The sequence below is a fragment of the Typopeltis vanoorti genome, chromosome 23, assembly GCF_054136105.1.
Source record: "Typopeltis vanoorti isolate ZY-2024b chromosome 23, IOZ_Tvanoo_1.0, whole genome shotgun sequence".
Taxonomy (NCBI): domain Eukaryota; kingdom Metazoa; phylum Arthropoda; class Arachnida; order Uropygi; family Thelyphonidae; genus Typopeltis; species Typopeltis vanoorti.
In genome coordinates this window covers 32,752,759-32,771,207 of record NC_143571.1, presented here as the reverse complement: position 1 = coordinate 32,771,207, position 18,449 = coordinate 32,752,759, and the positions used below count along the sequence as shown (strand labels likewise).

The following is an 18,449-nucleotide window of genomic DNA, read 5'->3' as shown; positions in this document are numbered from 1 at the left end:
TTTAATAATAATGTTAAGGCTGAACTGTATAAAGGGAAGAGATACATCATGATATTCTTGAACTTTGCTGAGGCACCTGATAGGATACCACATGAAAGGCTGTTGTATAAGCTAGAGAATGTGGGATTGGAATATAAGCTATAGGCTTGGATAAGTGAGTAGCTAATATATAAATATCAGAAAGTGGTATATGAGGATGTGATCTGCCAGATTTAAGGTGACCAGTGGTATGTTCTAGGGATCATTCCTTGGACCATTGGTATTAGTACAACTTCCAGCTTCTGTGGATTCGAAGGCTCATTGTTGGAAACCAAACACTTACATACCACAATAATTATCATACCTTGTCTTGAATACATCAGTGTTGGAGCACTCAATACCCACTCTGGCAATACATTCCACTTATTAACCACATGTCAAGTAAAAACTCTCCTTTCTGATTCATTACTCGCATAACCTTTGCATAGTTTCCGGGGATGACCTCTCGTTCTCACCACCCATTATCCTATATAATCCTACTATTGTTTATTCTACGTGGGCTGTTCAATAAGTAATAAGACTAATTTTACTGTGGCGAAACCACTCATCACAATATTAATTTCTGTGGAATAAAGAAATGTTGCTGTCTGTATTAACAAAAGAGATAGATGGCGTATGCGGGCTGATATGCCAGAGTGTCACGTGACTAAATGCAAGCTTGTTTCAGCGCGCCTACGAGGCGTGACCAGTCTTCGAAATGGAAGTGTCCTTGGAACAGCGTTATGCGATTAAATTTTGTGTGTGTTTGCAAAAATCAGCATTCGACACTTTTAGTATGATACACGAAGCTTTCCACGATGAAGCAATGTCGAGGGCAAGTGTTTTTCGCTGGCATAAAACTTTTAAGGAAGGAAGGCAAAATGTGGAAGATCTTGAACGTAAGGGAAGACCTTCAACGTCCATCACAGAGACAATGATCAACACAGCAGCGATTATCATCAAGCACATCAAAAGGAAGCATCCACTGCTGAAGAATGGCTTCTTATTGCACCACGATAATGCAAGGCCACATATTACTGGTTGTGTAGTGGACATTTTGCAGAAGAACAACACAGATATCCTACCACACCCTCCATACAGTCCTGATCTCACACCGTGCGATTTCTGGCTGTTTCCTCAGCTCAAGAAACCACAAAGAGGCCGCCATTTTGAAAGCAACAAAGCATGTGTAAAAGCTGCGGAAGCAGTTTTGAAAGAACTCTCAAAAAATGGACTTTCACATGTGTTTAAGAAGTGGACGCAACGTTGGGACAAATGCATCGCGTCTCGCAGTAGTTACTTCGAAAAAGATCATGTAAATGATGACAATTAAAAGTAATCTGTTTTCTGTATAAATATAGTCTTATTACTTATTGAACAGCCTAACATATATATTAATGGTACTGGGAGGAGCCTGACAAGTGACTGATCTTCAGTTGTTTGCTGATGATGCAAAGATAGGCAGAGCAATCAGAAATTCTACTGATATATGAAGTTTACTGGGTGATTTGAATAGGCTGAAAATGTGGGCAAATGATAATGGCTATCATTTCAGTGTCAGTACATAAAAGTTATGCATTTGGGTGTGATGCGATATCCAATGGCATATCATATTGGTGGAATTATGGTTGGGATAATTGATGAAGCTAGAGGTCTTGGAGTTATGGTAGACAGGGAATATAAGTTCAAGGGTCACATTGCAAAAATTGCAAATGCAACTCAGAGGATAACTGCAATGTTGAAACAAACTTGACATGTTAGGATGCAGAAGTCATTGTGCCTCTTTATAAGGCTTCTTGACATGACTGCACCTGGACTACTGTATACAGTATCCTTACCTACACAGTATGGTATCGTGGGTTCCAAGCAGGGACGTGCCAGTAGTGTCCAGCGCCCGTGTGCAAAATTTTAGTTGGCGCCCCTATACCCAGTAGCACGCCAGTAGTGTCTGGCACCTGTGTGCAAAACTTTAGTTGGTCCCTCCCTATCCCCCCCTGCAATAAAAAAATCACTTTAAAAAAACGTTTTTTTTAAAGTATTTCCTCCTCTTTGGCACCTTTACTATCCTGGCACCTGTGTGCATTGCACACATTGCCCATATGGCTGGTGCACCCCTGGTTCGAAGGGAATAAAGATGCTGTGGAAATACTGTACAGAAGAGTTAAAAAGTTGATATCAGGATTATGGAACATAGATTTATTTATTTGTATGGGGTTTCTCCTCTTTCTCCCCATCCCTTGGGGGGGTTGTTGTTAATCACTGAGCTATAGTAATATTGAAAGAATCAAGCAGGGAAGGTATATATTACTCAATATTATTCTCATGATCTACCAAAAATATTTATAAAAAAATTAAAAAAAAAAAATTCTACTCACTGCAGAAACTCTGCACTAAACTAGTAATAAAAGATTTGTAATGTTGCTTTAACAATATACATGTAATTTCTTTGAAACACGGTATAATTAAAAAAAAAAAATGGAAATTATTCAGATAACTCAAAAGTAATGCTAAGAATAAATGAAAAGATATTTCTATAAAGAAGATTATAAATTCATTACTAAAATGAAGAAATTTAAAACCTATATTCTTTTACATATATAATTATCTGTGATTTGAATTACTACTGAAAAATTTTTCTTCTTTCTCCAGAGCATAATTAATATCGTATACTGAAAAATTTTTCTTCTTTCTCCAGAGCATAATTAATATTGTATATATATATATATATATATATATATATATATATATATATATATATATATATATATATATATATATATATATATATATCCCTACCTGTAATTTGGATTACTACTGAAAAAATTTTCTTCTTTCTCCAGAGCATAATTAATATCTCTGCCATCATCTATATCCTTCTGACTCCTGTTTATTACCCCTATGTGTCCTTCAAAAATAACAACTTGTTAGACTATAATAAATACCCTAGATAAAAGATGATAATGATTATAAACTAATATAGAGTATGTACAAAAAAGTTACAACTAACTTAATTTTAACCAGATTTTCTACACGTTGAAAGTGATTTTAATTTTTTTTGCCATGGCACATTAATAACAAACACAATACAATAGCAGAGTAGACATAACAAACTAATTAAAATTACACAACTCAGTTGCAGAACTGAGATCATAGCCTTCATCTTACATGCATCAGCACTGTATATGTACATGTGGACAGACTTATGTGTTCGTCAAACATGTTGTTTATTATTTTAACGGTATAATAGAACACAGAAACTAAGTAAATAATTAATTTATTAACTTGATGCTGATATTTCGCTGGTATTATAACCAGCATCTTCAGAGCACAAAAACAAACAGTGTTTTTGTGCTCTGAAGATGCTGGTTATAATACCAGCGAAATATCAGCATCAAGTTAATAAATTAATTATTTACTTAGTTTCTGTGTTCTATTATACCGTTAAAATAATAAACAACTGTATATGTACAATTGACTCTCACTATAGCAAGCACCATTACAACGAATCACTATGGTCTCAATCTAATCTCCAAAGGCACAATGCTGTTCTGAAGGCAATTCACTACCATCAGTTGTATATAAAATTTATGAGAGCTGACTGAACATAATATTTTGAAATTCGTGCTTTTGCTGACTTGTAAAAATATTTCTCATAATTATATCTCAAATGGAAACTATTTTGTAGAATATTATTAATAGTAATAGTAGTAATGTGCAACACTGCTAAGAGTACAAGGACTCATCAAAGGAGGCATGCAGCCCACCATCTCTACTACTTAATCCTCCATCTAAACAACAGCACTACCCAACATCTACATATGGTGCCATCTACTGCCCAGTACTATTTTTTGTCTGTTTTGTCTGGCCAATTTGTCTATATGTGGTTAAAAACTAGAAATGAAAAGCCTCACTACCTCTGTACGAGATCAGCTAACTATCCTTCAAGTGAAAAATTCCATAAAAAAATTTCTCTCATCATGACGAGAATCAAACTTAGGTCTTTTCCAGTTGCAATGCCCTGTCATTCTTCTAATTGTGTTACGGAGGTTATGTGATCATTACACAGGAAATTATATAACACCTACCACATTGTTATCGTCATATACCCTTCAAAAGGTGTACCAGATACTACAGTCAAACTCTCACTGCAGCAATCGTGTTACTTTCTGAATTGTTTGCTATATTGAATTTCCTTTGGCATAGTATAGTATTGTGCTTATGGAGTTCTGGTTGGAACTTTCAAAAGTTTGTTATAATGACTGAGCTTATTATAACGGTGTGTCTGCTATAGTGAGAATAGAATGAATGATGGTGCAATTATTATGTCATTACTAATTTCCTGTCAGTATTCTTAAACATGCTGGCCTAGTTGGCTGGGTGGTTAGCATATCCACTCTCCAGCCAAAAGGATGCAGGGATGAATCCTACCATGGACATGGATGTTTGTGATTGTCTTTCACCTTCATACAACTTTATTATTCACACAACACTCTCCCAAGATGGAATGGGTCACATGGCAGAAGTAGATCGAACCCTCCTGCATTGGGAAAGGCCTTTACCCAACAGTAGAGAAGATATAGGCTGAGGAAAAAAAAATCTTAAATATTAAAAATGTCAAACTTTTAATATGGTTCAGCCCAGCCAGCATTTGTTTTGTAACACGATAGGTGCTAATATGCATCCATTGCTAGAAGGACAAGTTGAAAATGAAAACTATACTGCATCAGTATGTCAAGTGTCAATATTAATAAAGTTACCGGTACACCATATTCTTGTTTATCATCTAAAAAAAAAAGCACTGTTTCTGCCACTGATGTCATCTATTTATTTCCACTGGTCTGGTTCACAGAGTGGATGGTGTCTCTCCTCTCCAGCCAATAAGCTGTAGGTTTAGCCCTATTTTTGCAGTTTTTGCCTTTTTAATTACCCAACTGATCACAGCAATTCTTTAATTTGGCTTGAAGACTTGTAGCAGATTTATTTAAGAAGATAGAATGGAGGCCTAAATAATAATAATAAGAATAATAATAATAGAATAACCTGCATACAATAAAGAAGTGAGCATAATATATCCTATACTAACATTAGATTTATTATTATTATGATTCAAGCCTCAATAAAGTCACAAGACTCATCGTGGGAGGCACATGCTAGAAAACAAAGTCTATCATACTATTCCTTGAACTCAACGACCATCACTCATCAGCTCTCATCACGCTATCAGGCAATGCATTCCATGATTCAACCACCCTACATGCAAAGAAACTACTCCTTACCCTCTTGCTCCCAACTTCCTTTTGTAACTTCTAGTTATAGCCCCTTGTACTACTCACTCCTTCCTCCCATTCCACCAAATGAAAGAACTCTCCAGTAACCCTATAACTACCTCTTAACAGTTTAAAAGTCTCAATCACATCAATTCTCCTTCTTCTATCTACCAAACTTTGCAGTCCACATTCTTTCAGCCTACCCTCATAACTAACATCGTACACAGGACTGATATCATCTTTATTATCCACCTATGCACTCTTTCATGGTTAATTTATCTCCTTCAAATCCTTGGGACCAAATTTGAGCACAATAGTCCAGGTGTGGTCTGATTAGGGTTTTATACAATGGAATGACAACTCTTTTATCTCATTAGGTCAGCATCCTTCTCAATATTACAGCAATCCTCTGGGTTACCTTCACTACCTTTGCAATATGCTCCCTGAATTTCAGGTTTCTATCAATCATCACCCCTGATCCCTTGCTTCCCCCACTTTCTCCGGTACAGTTCTTCCAACAGAGTATGCAGCCTCCCATCAATGTATCCCAAACTTCAAGACTTTACATTTAGCTGAATTAAACTGAAACCCTAATTCATTTGCCATCTGTCCAGTTTATTCAAATCCTCTTACAGAGCTACCACATCTGCATTATTACTAATAACCCTTCCCAGCTTCATATCATCTGAAAGCAACTGAATAGCTCCTTGCAATTCATTGACAATATTATTGATATAAAGGTTGAACAATACAGGCCCCAGTACTGAGCCCTGTGGGACCTTCCCCCACATGTTACTTTATGCTTCCTTGATACTGTTCCCTCATATACAACTCTCTGATACTTATCAGATAGCCAATCCCAAATCCTTCACTAACCTGACATACATACATACATACCCATGTGCTGCAACTTAAATATCAGCTTATCATGTGGTACCCTGTCAAATGCCTTTGAAAAATTCCCCCAAAAATGGCAGAATATGCTTCTCTCTCATCAACTGCTCTTGTCACTTTATTATAAAAGGCAATCATATTACTAAAACAAGAGCATGCCTTAACAAATCCATGTTGACTCTCCCAAATAACATTGCCCTCATCTGTCCAATACTGTAAATGATCTCTCACCAATTTCTCCAAAACCTTAACTATGAAATACAAACTTATCTGTAACTATAATTGTTCATCGAACAACTTCACTATGTCCCCTTTGCATTACTCTATTCCCATAAATTAACATGTATGCTATAGTAATTAACTTTTTAATAATATGTAAATATTTTTGTCTGAAGCATCATAAGACATCATCAGTACATGTTAAACAACAATAGGAATTACATTCAAAAAGATTCATTAGTGCACATGCTTACATTGGAATTCCTCTATGTATACAGTAGCACGTTTAAGGATTAAAAATTATTCTGCTATAATTAAATGCAATTATTAAATTTGTTTGATTGAATTTAATGACAGTCCAATAGTTACATATTATTAAAAAGTTAATTACTGTGGTATACGTGTGAATTTATAGTTATATAGAGAAACCTCAGGAGTATTCATAAGTCTATAGACTTATGAATACTCCTGATAATATAAACTTGTGTATAGTTTGACAATTCTAGTCTGATATGACCCTTATGCAATGGCACTATCTTACCCTCCTTCCACTCCTTGGACAACATTCCCATGGTCAAGCTTTCAGTGAAAATCTAGGCCAATGGAGCTGTCAGTTCGTTAGCCCATTCTCACAAAACTCGTGGCAAAATCCCAACCAGTTCCATTGCTTTATTAACAACCAGACTACTGTATTTGAAAGACACTCTCTTCTTGCACTTCTAAATCTCAAACCTGCCCTATCCCTCTAGTATTAAAACCTACTTCTCCAAGATGAAATATTTCAATAAAGTGTTCATCGAACAACTTCACTATGTCCCCTTTGCATCACTCTATTCCCATTTTTATCCAACAATGTCATTTTTTCACAATCATTTCTCCTCATACTGGCCACATAACAAAAGAATTCCTTAGGACTTTCTTTGGATCTCAGGCCAATCTCTTCTCATATTCCAGTTTTGCCTTCCTCACCATACCAGTCACTCTCCTGACTTGAGTCTTATATTTTTCATGCATCTGATCTCCAACCCTCTCCTTATATCTCATCCATAACCTATTTTTTTTTAGTCCGTGTGGTTAGCCTAGTGGCTATGTGCTTCGCAACCAAATGCCTGGCGAAGGAGTGTCCTAGGTTTGATTCCCGTTGATGATGTGAGGGCCTTAAGGATCTTCCTCAGCCATAGCCAAGTTAGCTGGTTTTCCCCCCCCACTTTATCTGGGGTTTTTCATCCCACAAACAGGCAAACCAGCCCCGTGAACACACACGTATACAGTCATGAATATCACCCTTAGGGAATGCAGCAGAGGAGTGGTGATCTGGCTGCATTAATACGGCAGTAACCCCTCATTAGGAGGGGACTCAACCCATCCTAGATGGATAGGATAGATAACCTCTTTTTTAAATGCAGTTCCTGTTTGATATTGTTTGTCATCCACTTTACAACAAATTGTATTCTCTTCTTCAACTTGCTATTGCTGCTAATAAATATTCCTTCACAAGTTCCCAAGCACTGATGATCCATCATTCCTCCATCCATAGAACTGCCCTAAGCTGATATCTAAGACTATATAATCACCTATCTTATGTAATGTATGTGGAACATTACTTTCTGTTTGATACTTCTGCATGTCTGGAAGGCAGAGATGCCATCTCAGTTATAATCAGATCTGATGCTACTATCATCAAATTTAAAACACTTGAACCTCATTTTCCTTCTAGTACATGTTGCCTAAGACATTTGTCCCTCAAGAATTCCAGAAATTCCATTCCCTTACTACTACATGCAGTTTCTTCTTCCCAATTTATACTGCTGTAGTTAAAATTTCTCATAGCAATCATTCTTTTTGCACTCACCAAACTCAACTGCCTAAACATCTCCTACTCTTCATCCTCTATGTTCCTCTATACAACTCCTCTTCATCCTCTATGCTCCTCTAAACAACTCCTCTTCATCCTCTATGCTTCTCCTAGCAACACTCCACTAAATATCCTGTCCTACCTACCTCTATTTCACACCATATGCTTTCAAAACTATTAGTGCCATTGCTCTCCAAATCCTCCACTCTGAGAAGCTATAACTCATCACTTATCATAAGCAATACTCCACTACTGCATTTGCCTTTCCTATCCTGTTGAAAAATGCTACTTTTATTCCTGTCAGTTTATATCATGTTCTGTCAACCATGTCTCAGAGATCCCAATAATCTTTGGACAGGCTGATGCTATCAGCACCAATTCATCTCCTTTATTCCAGATACTCCTGGCATTAGTATTGTGACTATACCTCTCATTATCCCCTCCAGACCCCGATGGATTCAGCATTACATGAAGTATTCCTCCTTCTCCCAAGTGACTATTTGCAAAAGAGGCCACCCTACTACTATCTAAATAGTAGTAGGGGTGGCAAATACCATATTATTTAATATAATTTTGCTTTATAATATAGCACATAGTATTCAAAAGTTTTGCATTCGCTACCCATATCACATCACAATGCCTCTTTGAGATCAACAAAATTAAATATTGGAATGTGAGAGAAATTATAATTTTGTGAAAAGAAATGGAATTGCAAAGAGGACAGGATGTGTTAGTACTTATTAGAAATATTTAGGCTATGGATTTGATAGAATATAGTGAATTACAATTTAAGAAATGGAGAATTTGAGAAAGTATCATGTGTGTGTAATATGCACAGAGGTTGTATAATTCAAGGTGGAAGTACAGTGATAATATTGTAGCCCAATTACTTTACTTAATGAAACTGAAACAAAGTATTTAAGACTTTGTCATGTTATCTGAAGAAACATGTCAGAATACCTACTTGGGAAGAGGAGATAAGATCTTGGCTTTCACAATAAAATCTGAAGAATTAATATTTATTTTGTGATTTTATGTTATTATTACTTCTTGAGCATCTCCACATTGTTAAGTCTCATTAGACATATTCTAACCATTGTTCACACAATACTTATCAAATCTCTCCTTGAAATCATTCACTGATGAAGCACTCAAAACTACCTATGGCAACCCACTTCACCCATTTGCCATCCCCAAACAAAAAAATCTAGTCCTAGCATCCTTCCTGCTACAAGGACAGATGGGAGAGAACAATAAGTGACCCCCTTCTTCTCTTTCCGCTATGTATTGAAAAAAGTCTTTGGTGTCAATCCTATAAAAACCCTTTAATAACTTATACTGTTTCTCTAGTATCTCCTCTTTTTTTGCCTATCAGCTAGTCTTAATAGCCAACAGGCCTTTAATCTCTCCTCATGGGGAGCATTCCATTGATCAGTCACATTCCAGGTAGCAGACTAGATGTAGGCTAATTAAGGCCTTATAAAGGAATGGAAATTTTTTTGGTAGCAGTCCTACAGAATCCCTCTAGGAACTTATTAGACAAACTTGGTCTCCATGTACCAAAGATGCTAACCACACACACACACATATGTATGCATGCATGCATGCACACTAGCATTTCCAATGTTCACTCCATACTTAGTATCTCGTTGTTTTTTTTTTTCTCCCCCATTTCTCTGTCCATCTTTCATGTTCATTATCTCACCCTCCCATCTCATCTCATTTCATTTCATCCTAATTTCTTTCAATCTGTAAAAATTAAAAAAAAAAGTACTGAAAATTGTAAATTATGTCAAAAAGAGCAGAAGAAACCAAAATTCAGGATGAAAAGTTGATTTGGAGAAGGGGGGGGGGAAATGACAGCTAGAATAAAGGAGCTCTCACATATTTCAGTTCAACAGGATAGGTATTTTTGTTCCTAATTTCTTCATGAATACATAATGTTTTATTTGCTAACTGATATGCAATTGTAAATGATTTATGCTACATTTTCCCACATCTGGGTCTCATTTTTTTTTTTTTTTTTACCAGAAACTTCCATTAGTTAGCTATAGTTCATAAATTTAGCAAAAGGAATAGATTTTCTTTTATAATATTATCAGGAATTTTGAGATTTATCAGGTTGAAAAAAAAAAAAGTAAAAATTGCATACTATATCAAACTGCCATAGCAATCATTCTGCAAATGGAATAGTCATTTTGCAGAACATATGCAAATTTGTTTCTTAATTAGAAACAATATAACTAGAAATAGTTTTCAATTATAAATAGTGTTCAAATAAAATATTCATATTATTAATTGCACTTAAAATAATTTCAGAATCATCTCACCTCGCTTTAGCAGTACCACTTTATTCTCCAAAACAGCTCTTGCATCAGTTCCTTCATCCATGAGGTCCAATTTGGTCAGGACACTTATTGTTCTTTCCCCTTAAAAAAGTAACATACTAACATAAAATTACTTTATAATTATTTTAAATACTATAACAGTTTTAAAAAACTGTGCAGTCAACAGGACACAATATTAGTTGCTAAACGTTTTTCACTTGATTATAAATTAAATTAACCATGCTAAGAAATTGCATTCTTGTTTAATTCTTTATCCAAGTGTAAGGAAGCAAAGTTTATATGTGAAATATCTTCACATTGATTGCTTCAGTATCCCATAATACAAAGCACACATCCTTTTGGGTTTGCATAATGCATAACATTAATAATGAGGTTAAAAGTTTATTTTTCACTTGGTCAGACTATAATAAATTTAGTTTAATCCTTTATCCAAGTGTGTGCAAACAAGTTTGTGCCTGAAAGTATCTTCAGGACTGGGGTAAAGTGGAACAACACCAGGCAACTCCTTGCAAAGGTGGAGCAAGCTACCAACACTCCTATCTCAGTATCTCCCATAATGCAAAACACATCTCCTTGTGGATATGTATAATGTTATGCATTAAGGAAGGGCCACTTTTTTATTTTTTTTATATTTTTATTAAATTTAGTTTAATCCTTTACTTTGTTTGCTCACACTTGGATAAAGGATTAAATTAAATTTATTATAGTCTAACCAAGTGAAAAATAAACTTTCAACATCTTTCTCTAAATCCAGGGTAATTTAATAAAAAGATGGCACACCTTTTGGCAACTCCTATAGGTAAAGATGACCTCGCTATTGCTTCTGCCTGGTATCTCCATTTCTGGGCCTGGCTCCCACTGAAGAGACCTCAATAAAGGTCGAAACTAGTCTGGGTAGTGGCCCTTCCCTTAATGCATAACATTACATTATATATATATACATATCCACAAGGAGATGTGTTTTGCATTATGGGAGATACTGATACTGAGATAGGAGTGATGTTAGCTTGGTCCACCTTTGCTATGAGTTGCCTGGTGTTGTACTACCTTATCCCAGTCCTGAAGATATTTTCAGGCGCAAAATTTGTTTGCTCACACTTGGATAAAGGAGTAAACTAAATTTATTATAATGCTATCATCTGTTGGTGAAAGTGATCATGAGAGGTACTTCTTTGGAAAGTGGTGAAACAAGAAAAGGCTACTGCCAAATAAGTTCACTGGACATCACAAAATTATGTATGGTCACTCAGGGACTTTATCTTCTATTACTGTGTTGAGAAGTCCTTCTCCCATTCTTTCAATATTCCAAAGTAATTCAGTTTTCTTTTGTTCAATAAAATACCCTTAATGATCTTAAAAAAGTTCTACTGATTATAGGTATTATTTCTGGGAAATTCCCATGTTACTCCTCTTAAAAGTTATTATTTTTACAGCAATTTTGGCCTGTTTTCATTTAGGAGTGTCCCTTATTTTAAATACATTGGTGTCTCAAGAATTCTTAGGGTTTTATAAGTATTTTAAGGGTAAATATATGCAGACTAATAGAGGAAGAAATTTTGCACATATCTTGTTTGGATGTTAAAGTGGGGGTTAGAAAATGTGGGGGTGTTTGAGGCAAGGTGGGAAGATTAATTAGAAAACCCGTTTTTTTTTAAAAATAATATATATACATATATATTATTATATTTAAGGGCGCTTCTTTGGGGAAGGGTTTTATGGGAAAACAGGGGTGGGGGGGCATTAATGGGTTGCGAGCCGTTTCGATCGTGTCATCGTCATCGGAACATTTCGGGATAAGTTCTACTGATTGTTTCTAGTACCCATCCATATTTATCTGCCTTTCAGTATATGAGATCATCAACAGTCACCTATAACATCACCTCTCAAAAGCAGCTATCCTTTTTCTAGACTTCTTTAGGTTCTTTCAAGTTTCACATCCATAAGTAACTATTGAAAAAAACAGACCCCATAATACTCAGTTTTATTTCTGTGGAGATAGATCTATTCTTCCAGATTTTAGACAAGTCTCTGACAATTGTTTTAGCTCCCTAATCTTCTTCAGATATCTGCTGGCATGGTTGGCTGAGTGGTTAGCGTATCTGCTCTCCAGCCAAAGGCTGTGGATTCGAATCACACCTTGAGCATGGATGTTTGTGATTGTCTCTGAAAATACTAGTGGTGGTTGGTGGTAGATGATGTTGGTGTAGATGAAGCAGTTTGCTATAGTTGATGGAGACAGAGAGTTGTAGAGTAGGTGCCCTCCCTTGATGAATCTTTGGACTCCTTGGAGGTGTCAGGTAATAATAATAATAATAATATTCTGAACAGCAATTCTTTGCATTAATGATGGATAACAAGCACACAAATTTACTAATTCCTCAATTATTTCTTTGTTAAGATACACTTGTTTCTCAGGAACATCCCTGTCTATATTTCCTTTGAGAACCATAATCTTTCTCTTGCTAGGACTGAGTTTAAGTCCTCTGTTCTTGCCGATCTCATTAATTCTATCAAGGATTTGTCCTAGTTCTTCCTTGTCATTACTGATCAATCTGCCACCTATCCTGATTCCTATCTTAAGTTCATCTAAAGCTACACACATGACGTCTTCAGCACAAACAGATACAAAACAGGTGAAGAGAAAATAGGCATCTTTGCCTAACTCTCCTGCCTACTTGAAGCCAATCAGTTAATCCAACACCTGTTTTTACTTTAGCTTCTTGTTCATTGTACAAGTTAGCCAGCAGCCTGATAACATGCTGAGGAGACCCCATTATTTTATTACCACTAACAATTTTACATGTTGAATACAGTCAAAAGCTTTGGAGTAGTCTATGAAACATATTACTGAAGGGTGTCTACACTCTTAAGACTTCTCAATGATCTGGCTATGGAAAAGAATCTGATCTCTGTTGGAAGTTTTTTGCACTTGGTTAGACTATAATAAATTTAGTTTAATCCCTTTATCCAAGTGTAAGCAAACAAAGTTTGCACCTGAAGTATCTTCAGGACTGAGGCAACTCATGGTAAAGGTAGACTAAACTCTCATCACTTGTCTTAGTATCTCCCATAATGCAAAGCATATCTCCTTGTGGACATATATAATGCTATGCATTAATAGAAGGACCATTACTCAGACTAGTTTCGACCTTTATTGAGGTTTCATCAATGGGTGCCAGACCCAGAGGTGGTGATACTAAGGTGGAAGTAATGGAGAAGTCATATTTACCTATATGAGTTGCCAAAGGGTGTCTCACCTTATTATTAAATTACTCTGGATTAGAGAAAGATGTTGGAAGTTTTTTCCACTTGGTTAGATTATTAATAAATTTAGTTTAATCCTTTTATCCAAGTGTAAGCAAACAAAGTTCGTGCCTGAAGTATCCTGAAGATACTTCAGGCACAAACTTTATTTGCTTACACTTGGATAAAAGGATTAAACTAAATTTATTATAATCTGATATCTAGTACTCTGGTACCCTTGCCTTCCTGAAACTTACTTGTTCCTCAAGCATCTCTGTCTCACCTTTGGCATCAATCCAGTTCTTCAGTAGAAGAATTGACTCTTCTTCTAGGCCATGATTCTGTCTTCCATATCCTTGTAATCAATCTATGAAACACTCTTATCCCTCCATCCCCTGTGGGATTAATTAACTCTGCTTGAATTCTATCTGCACTGTGGCCTTATTGTTGTTAAGATGTTTAACTGCTCTTTCCACCTAATGCCTGAGTGAAGAAGGTTCCAAATTGAAATTTTCCTGGTGATGGAGCTCTTCCAAAATTTCCTTGTTCTCTCTCTGCTGTACAGTTTTTCACAGTACCATTTCTATCTGTTTCTGACTTCCAGTTCTTCTGTTAATACTGCTCCATTCCTGTTTTTGATAACATTTAATTTGTGCTTAAGGTAACAAATTAAATGAAACATCCTTTTATAATTATAGGGGCAAAGTAAAGTAGAGTGCCCTCCCACAATGAGTCATTGGACTTCTTGGAGATTTCATGTAGTAATAATAATAATAATAACTGTGCCTCCTCATCTGGAACTCTGTCTCTTCACATTTGTTAGCATAATAATTAGGAAGGTGATAAGTATCATAAAGAAAGAAAGAGTGCTGTTTAAGTGGAGATTGATTAGTCAGGACAAGCTAATTCAAGAAATTCTTACGTTGTATGGAAAGCAAAAGCAAGAATAATTATAACAGGTCAGCACTGATGTATAGATATGGTAGCAGAGTGACCATTGTAAAGGATGTAATGGAGTTATTTAATGAGCACTTTATCAATGCATACCATACTGGTTAAATGATGCTGTGCTACATGTATAAGGAAGGCAAGTATTGAGAGGGTTAGAAGTTAGGGATATATCAAGTATTAATTGGATTAGATGCTAATGAGGCTGTGGGAATGGGTGACTGATCACCACATATTTTTACATGTGTACCAGTTAATAGTTATATTAACTATTAATTAAAAGTTAGCTTAATAAATTAAAAGACTGTTATCCAGTGAAAGTTTGATAATGAGAATGGTTCCTAATGAGCAGAAAGAAGGCAAAGTAGTACTGCTCCCTAAACATGGTTCCAGGAGTGAAGTTTCCAATCTGTACATCTGCAGTTGGGGCAGTTTCATGCAACCAAATTTGTTGAAGTTAGGATAGTTTCTTAAGGAAGAAGCAGATTCAAGAAAAAGTCTTTTGTATTTATATTTGCTGTGGTGGAGTAGAATGGCTTTCTTCCAATGACTTTAGGCCTACTCTCAGTTGACATGCTTCATCTTCATTACTTAGTGTAGTAATGAGCAAACAAAGTTTTCGCAAACTTTGTTTGCTCACACTTGGATAAATGGATTAAACTAAATTTATTATACTCTAACCAAGTGAAAAATAAACTTTCAACATCTTTCTCTAAATCCAGAGTAATTTATTAAAAAAGGGTGGCACACCATTTGGCAACTCCTATAGGTAGAGATGACCTACGAATGCTTCTGCCTAGTTTCTCAGCTTGGGCCTGGCTCCCACTGAAGAGACCTCAATAAAGGTCGAAACTAGTCTGGGTAGTGGCCCGTCCCTTAATGCATAACATTAGACATATCCACAAGGAGATGTGTTTTGCATTAAGGGAGATACTGAGACAGGAGTGTTGGTAGCTTGCTACACCTTTGCAACGAGTTGCCCTGGTGTTGTATCACCTTGCCCTAGTCCTGAAGATACTTTCAGGCGCAAACTTTGTTTGCTCACACTTGGATAAATGGATTAAACTAAATTTATTATATGTATAAGACCCTGATGAGACCACACTTAGACTATTGTTCTCAAATTTGGTCCACAGGGTTTGAAGGGGATAAATTAACTGTGGAAAGGGTACAGAGGCAAATAACAAAGATGGTTTCAGGACTGTACAATGCTAGTTATGAGGATAGGCTAAGGGAATGTGAACTGCAAAGTTTGGTAGATAGAAGAAGGAGAGGCGATATGATCGAAACTTTTAAACTGTTGAGAAGCAGTTACAGGGTGGAGATTGGGGAGTTCTTTCACTTGGTGGAACAGCGGGAAGGAGTGATGACAAGGGGGCCATCCCTGGAAGTTACAAAAGGAAGCTGTGAGCAAGAGGATGATGAGTGGTTACTTTGTGTGGAGGGTGGCTGAACTGTGGAATGCATTGCTTGATAGAGTGGTGAACAGTCAATGAGTAGTATGATAGACTTTGTATTTCCTAGGAAGGGCATTCCACGATGAATCTCTTGACTCCATGGAGGTCTGAATAATAATAATCATAATCATTTGGTCCCACATCAATAGTTTGCTATAGTGAAGGTAAAATGCATCTACTATTCTTTAACAATATTTTAATGAAATGGAAAATTATTATTACAGTATTATTATTATTATTATGAATTAAAAAGGAATCTTCTATAATCACTATATTTAAAATTACCTTTTGGATCAACTTCTCTAGCAATGTTCAGAGCATCCGAAGTAGCTATATCTTGATTAGCTGGTGTTACTGCTAGAATAAGACAATTTTTTTGTGAAATATAACTGTACACTGTTTCATACACAAGAGTCACAATTTTTTCAGACTGCCCATCAATAGGATTTTTTATAAGTCCTGGTAAATCAACAAGAGTCAACTCCAAAACTATAATAAAAAACAAAATATTATTTATCATGATTGTGAAAATTTATACAAACATAAATCTGCATAAACTGTACTGTCAGCTTTGTATACTGACACTGTATAATGCTAAAGGGAGGTCATGTTTTAGTAATCTACTTACTTATTACAATAAAGTGACTGCTTCCTTGGACAGAGGAGAAGGACACACAGTAATATACTTGGATTTCGCAAAAGCTTTTGATAGAGTACCTCATGATAAGTTGACAGTCAAACTAGAGCAGATGGGGTTGGATATTAGATTAGTGCATTGGATTGGAGACTGGCTGTCTGATAGGTATCAACAAGTTGTGTATGGGGGTGCAATATCCAGGAAAAGGAAAGTCACTAGTGGAGTGCCTCAGGGATCTGTTTCAGGGCCATTACTATTTAACTTGTATATTAATGATATTGGCGAAGATTTGGATGGAGATATTCAGTTGTTTGCAGATGATGCAAAGTTGGGATGAACCATAAAGAGTAGTGAAGATGTTGTGGCCTTGCAAGAAGACTTGAATAAATTGAGTGATTGGGCAAGCAAATGGGGATGTGAGTTCAATGTTGCAAAATGTAAGGTTTTAAAATTTGGAAAACAAAGATGGGATGCAGAATTTATGCTTGGTGAGAATATATTGTTGGAAGTAGAGGAAATAAGAGATCTGGGGGTGATAGTGGATAAGGATCTAAAATTTAGGGGACACATCGCCAAAATTGTGAAGACAACACAAAGACTTCTGGGAATGATGCGGAGGTCACTGACGTGTAGAAGTAGGAGGTTTCTTGTTCCATTGTATAAGGCTTTGATTAGGCCACACATACACTATTGTGCCCAGATTTGGTCACCTGGTTTTCAGAAGGATGAAGAGATGTTGGAAAGGGTCCAAAGGCGACTGACTAAGGTAGTTTCTGACCTCTGGAATGTCGAGTATGAGGAAAGATTGAAAAGATGTAATTTGCAGAGTCTAGTGGAGAGAAGGAAGAGGGGAGATATGATAGAGACCTACAAGTTGGTAAGGGGTTTTTATAGGATCAATGGTGGAGAAGTTCTACAGAGAATAGGGGGAGAACCAGAGGTCATCCCTGGAAACTGTATAAAGAGGTTGTAGTTGAGTGAGAGGCAGGTTTTTTTCGTGCAGAGTTGTGAGTGATTGGAATGCCTTGCCTGAGAGTGTGGTGTCTGCAAGGAGTTTGAATGTGTTTAAGACGCGGTATGATGAGATGTGTGAGAGATAAAAGGACCTCCTAGATGAGTCTTTGACTCCATGAGGTCTTGTTTAATAATAATAATAATAATAATAATAATAATATCAGTATACAAGGCTGACAGTAATGAACTAAATTTCAAATAACAGTAAAGCAATATGAATAATATTATAAAGCTTATTTGCAACACTAAAATTCGAAGAAGTTAAAAACAAATATAGAGAGAAAAACTATTCTTTGGCTCTACTTTCTATTCCATCTACTGATACCAAGCATTTCAACAGACAGAGTTCTGGAACTCAGCTTACAATCATATTTGGTACCTAAAATTATATTCAAGAACACAGTGCACATAGAGCACATTTTGTTCATGTTATATAAAAGCTTATACATACATACATATTTTGATACCTGAAATTATATTCAAGAGCACATAGCAAGGAAACAGTACACAGAAAATTTCCTTTTATGCAGATTCTGGTTTTCAGGAAAT

The 18,449-nt window shown here is 36.0% G+C and overlaps 1 protein-coding gene across 1 annotated transcript in view; it reads right to left on the bottom strand.

Annotated features, from left to right (window-relative positions):
- LOC150093745 (dynamin-1-like) overlaps positions 1-18,449 on the bottom strand; it is a 124,190-nt gene that overhangs the window by 80,523 nt on the left and 25,218 nt on the right. Inside the window, exons 5-7 of the mRNA XM_090412968.1 lie at positions 16,535-16,738; positions 10,584-10,682; positions 2,815-2,923 (exon numbers count right to left, since the gene is read on the bottom strand). Coding sequence (XP_090269094.1) covers positions 2,815-2,923; positions 10,584-10,682; positions 16,535-16,738 — 412 coding nt within the window. The remainder of the gene's footprint in view (positions 1-2,814; positions 2,924-10,583; positions 10,683-16,534; positions 16,739-18,449) is intronic.